This window comes from Echinops telfairi, unplaced genomic scaffold (genome assembly GCF_000313985.2).
Source record: "Echinops telfairi isolate 266 unplaced genomic scaffold, ASM31398v2 ScPeMD7_5;HRSCAF=22, whole genome shotgun sequence".
Lineage (NCBI taxonomy): Eukaryota > Metazoa > Chordata > Mammalia > Afrosoricida > Tenrecidae > Echinops > Echinops telfairi.
In genome coordinates, this window is record NW_022103901.1 from 44,017,773 (window position 1) to 44,022,656 (window position 4,884).

The 4,884-nt window shown below is 33.4% G+C and overlaps 1 protein-coding gene across 1 annotated transcript in view; it reads left to right on the forward strand.

Moving 5' to 3' along the window:
• The window catches only part of NEK1 (NIMA related kinase 1), a 214,313-nt gene that overhangs the window by 12,004 nt on the left and 197,425 nt on the right, over nt 1–4,884 (forward strand). Inside the window, exons 2-3 of the mRNA XM_045286060.1 lie at nt 3,500–3,648; nt 4,105–4,201. Of these exons, the coding sequence (XP_045141995.1) occupies nt 3,532–3,648; nt 4,105–4,201 (214 nt within the window). The 5' untranslated portion in view covers nt 3,500–3,531. The remainder of the gene's footprint in view (nt 1–3,499; nt 3,649–4,104; nt 4,202–4,884) is intronic.

A 4,884-nucleotide genomic window follows, 5' to 3' on the forward strand; every position in this document is an offset into this window, starting at 1 on the left:
AGATTCAATGCCATCCTTTGAAATAATTTCTTCTGGGGGAGGGGCAGGTGTCCACTTAGTAGTTGGGATTGGGGCGGCCCCCCAGACCTCTCCACTGTTTCCCTAGAGGTCTACTGTCTTATAGGATTGTAAGGAAGCCCTGGTGGCATGAGTCAGAATTAACTCAATGGCAGTGAGTTGGTTTTGTTTAGAGTCACTAGGACTTGGAATTGGCTCAAAGCTATCGGTTTGGTTTTGGGTTGGTGGAATCAATCAAGCTGCTATTGTAATTTTTTTTGGTGTTGGAAACCGAAGCATAGGACAGGCAAACATTTACAACTTGTGCTTTCTTTTCAATTATAATGACATTAAAGTGGATTCTTGTATTCCTTTTGTTACATAATATAATGATTTTGTATATGTAAACCTTTATTTGTACATTTTGCTGTAATATTTTATTTTATTTGGCTTTAAAATACATAAGAGAATGATTCCATTGCAAGGTCTCATGAGTAGGAGATTGATGTCTCTGTTAAATGTGTACTTAAGTCACTCTCACTGCTATTGAGTCAATGTCAACTCATAGAGACCCTATAGGACAGCATAGAGCTGCCCCTGTGCGTTTCCTTGGCTAACTCTTTAAAGAAGTAGAAAACCTCATCTTTGTCCCATGGAAAGGATGGTGGTTTCCAACTGCTGAGGATTGCAGCCCAACACATAACCACTGTACCACCAGGGCTTCTAAATATGCTAGGCATGGAAAATAATCTTCCTTTTAATGTTGCTCCTTTTATTTCCTCTAGCATAATACTACAGAAAACGTAAGGATATCAGTTTCTGTGAAACTCATCTACCACATCTTTTAGTCTTAAGTATGGATTGTGGTAAGAGTTGTATGAGCCCCCAGTAAAATGATTTTTTTAAAAAAAGGAGCCTGCCATTGACTTAGCTTGATGGCATTTAGAGCCATCTTTCTTAGCTATGAGCTGTAGGTTTCACCTACTTTATTCGCACCAGTGATGGGACCACTAGGGATTCTTGTTAGTATAGATTAGTATAGATTCTAGAAAGGAACTGTCTACTGAATTTTCAGACAGCCCAAATTGACTTATTTTGTTTTTCTCTCTTCTCAGATGATGCACCAGATGATGCCTAGAGATAATCTCATTAAGGGTTACTATATAATATAATTAAATTTCTGAAATTTAATTTTCTAAGATTATTTTGACTTTTTTTCCTGTGTAACATAGTAATATGATGTGGTCTCATATCTTGGAGAAATCATTAAATTCTGTCTGGTACTCAGCTAGGGGTTATATTTGTGCTATTTGACAAAACTTGAGCTTGAAAATATTATATCAAGATTCCACTGAGCTTTGTTCTTCCTTCTTTGTAACCCATAATTTGAATTTGGTAATTTAAGGAGATTAGATTCTTTTCAGTTTACAAATGAAGTATTGATGGATGAAATATGAACATCTTTTAATGGATTTACAATGAGATATAAGGTAAACTGTCACAGGAATTTTAATGTATTCTTCATGACAAGCCCTCTTCTTTTAGAAAAGAATCATACATTAGAAACTAGCTTGCTAAGAATATAAACAGCAAACAAGGGTGAATTACATGCGTATTAGTTTAAAATTAATGTAGTGCACTTATGTATCTTCACTATAAGGGCGATCTTGCCAAGAGTCATGATTTGCCTTTGTGATTAATGATTGCCTTGTACTCCTCCCTCATTAATATCCCTCCCAACTTTGTGTTTTAGCTATCAATACCTAGCCTGCTCTACTCTGGCTTCTCTCCAGAAAGAATTATTACTAAAGCTACTAATTACTTGAAGCAATTATTTTGATATGGAAACAGTCTAAATATGATACCAAAGGCAGAACTGTAAAGAAAAGGATTGATAAATTTGCTCATATCACAATAAACTTTTATGTCTTTAAATAAAATTGAAAGGCACATTGCATGTGTGGGAAAAGCTACATTTTTGATAAATGAGTTAAAATAGCTTTATTACTTAAGGGAACTTTTGCAAATTAATAAAAGACTATCAAGTAGAAAATGGACAAAAATATGAGTGAATCATTCGGAGAGAAGAAATACAAACAATAAATATGAAAAAAAATGGAAGCTCACTAGAAGTAAAATAAATTCAAATAAAGATAAGAAACCATCTTTTCCCCTGCCCTCCCTCTCCCCCAATAATAATAGTGAATACAAAAGTACTGGCAACAGAACTCACTGTGTGCTAGCATTAAATATATTACTTGAATTAACTAAGCCTTCCAGGCATTCTGTAGGTATGGGGTTTTGTTACTCTTATTTTATAAGTGGTTAAAACACCAATTCAAACCCATGGTCAGTGTTGATTCTGACAAAATGAGTCACAAAAAAATGAGTAATGTGCTCAGATCACATAACACGTTTTTGAAGCTGGGATTTAATCCAGGTTTTTTAACTCTTAGATTTTAATTCTCTTTACTACTATTTATTGTCTCATAGGGAGCCATGGTGACATAGTGGCTACTAATTGGGCTGCTAACCACAAGGTCAGCAGTTCAAAACCACCAGTCACTCCATGGGAGAACGAGAAGACTTTCTACTCCCATAAAGAGTTACAGCCTTGGAAACCCACAGCGGTAGTTCTACCTTGTCTTCTAGGGTTGCTGTGAGTCAGATTCGACTCAATATTAGTGAGTTTGGTTTTATTTATTGCCTCTCAAAGATTTTAATAAAGTATAAACACAAGAAACCCACTGTCATTGAATCAATTCCAATTCATAGTGGTGCTGTGAGATAGCCTAGTGCTGACTGCCCCTTTGAGCTTCTGGAATTGTAAATCTTTACAAAAGCCGACAGCCTCGTTTTTTCTCCTGCAGAGTGGTAGGTGGGTTTGAGTTACTGAAGTTGTTTGTTATTACTATCCCAGCACAACCTTCTTGAAGCATAGTTAGTGTTAATAAGGGTACATTTCTATAGAACAGCTAAACAACATGTTTGAAAAGCTTTAATGTGCATAGCCTTTGAACTTGGCTAAGGAAATTTCTTATAATTCTTATAATAAGAACATAAAAAACTTATACACACAGAAGCGTTTTTATCAAGGTTGGTTTGTAACAACACGGATTGTAAACTGTTTGCATGTCTAATAGAGGATTAGTTAGACAAGTTTTGGAAATAGTGTCAATTTAACTAGCATTCTTATAACAGTAAAGTAATACTAGCTACTAATTAACTCATGTAAGAAATAGTTTGTCATTCTATATATGCAATGAGTACACAGTACTCATTCTTCTTATTAAAAAAAGCCTTCTTATAAAATTGACTTGACACTAATTTACATATTTTTAGCTGGAATTAGATTACATGATGAAACTTGATAAAGCTTAACTTTCAGTAAATATTTTTAAAAAGTTAGCCGATTACTAAGCAATTAGAATTTGAGTTAAACATATTAATTCTATTATAACATCACTATAGAAGAAATACTTTGTTATATTTTTATGTCTAGCACATCTGTAAGGATGCCTTAAAATAAGAACCATGGAGAAGTATGTTAAACAACAAAAGATTGGAGAAGGTTCCTTTGGAAAAGCCATTCTTGTTAAATCTAAAGAAGATGGAAGACAGTATGTTATCAAGGAAATTAACATCTCAAGAGTAAGTTTTTATTCTTTTTTACAAAATATACTTTCTTCTGTGATTTTTAATTTTCCTCATCATTACACTGAGATGTATTGATTTGGATTTCTAGTTTGTTATCTAAGTCTGGTTACAATAGGGTTAATTGTTTAAAACAAACAAACAAACAAACATCAGACTGTGTTACATAAAGTGAAAGATCACCATAATCTCAGAGAGACCCACTAATTTCAGATATTTGCTATGGTATATGCTTGTGTGTATTTATTTTCAATAATGCAATACAGTTCTGTAACTTAATCTCAGGAAATTGTAGAATGTTTATACATATAGATTCAACTCAGTATTTAGTTTCTTGTTTTAGTTTGGTGTTTGGATGTATTTACTGGTATCATTACTGACTTAACCATTTCCTTATTAATGGATCTTTGAGTTGCTTACTGATAGTGTAATATCTTTTTCCTGCCACTTAAGATGTCCAGTAAAGAAAAAGAAGAATCAAGGAGAGAAGTTGCAGTGTTGGCAAACATGAAGCATCCAAATATTGTCCAGTATAGAGAATCATTTGAAGGTCAGACAAATTTTGCAAAAGAGATTAAAAGATGTTTTAATCCTTAAGCTGGTTATATGGTATGAATATATTCTCAGGAAGAAAAGAATATCATTTTTGCTTCAGTGGGGTTTTGAGCGTGATTCTAGGATCATACATCAAACTATCCCCATGTAGTTTAAGATTAATGTAATTTAATTTGGTGATTTTATATCTTTGGATATAGTCCCTAATTCTGCCATAGCGGAAAAGCTTCTTATTTTTATACCAGATAGCCCACTGGGTAGCTTTAAGCTTCTCATAGAACTTTTGAGAACTCTAAAACAAATAGTTACTCACTGGCTGATTTAAAATAATCGATGTGAATTTTAAAATTGATCAGTTTTAAAGAATATGAACCTTGACACTATTTTTAATGTCTTCTATGAAAGATGAAGCTATTAGTGAATGTCTATTTTCTCCTTACTGATTTTTATTACTCTAAATATGATCAAAATAACATTTATTTATGTGTTGTTCTGTAAGCATAACTTTTATAATTGGTTAGCCTTGATTCTACATTTGCTGTTTTTCGAGGCCCATGAGCTGATTTCTGACTCATAGTGGCCCCATGTGACAAAGTAGGACTTCCCCATAGAATTTTCTTAGGTATAAATTAAAAAAAACAAACTTTTATTGGGTGCTCTTAAATCTCTTATCACAAT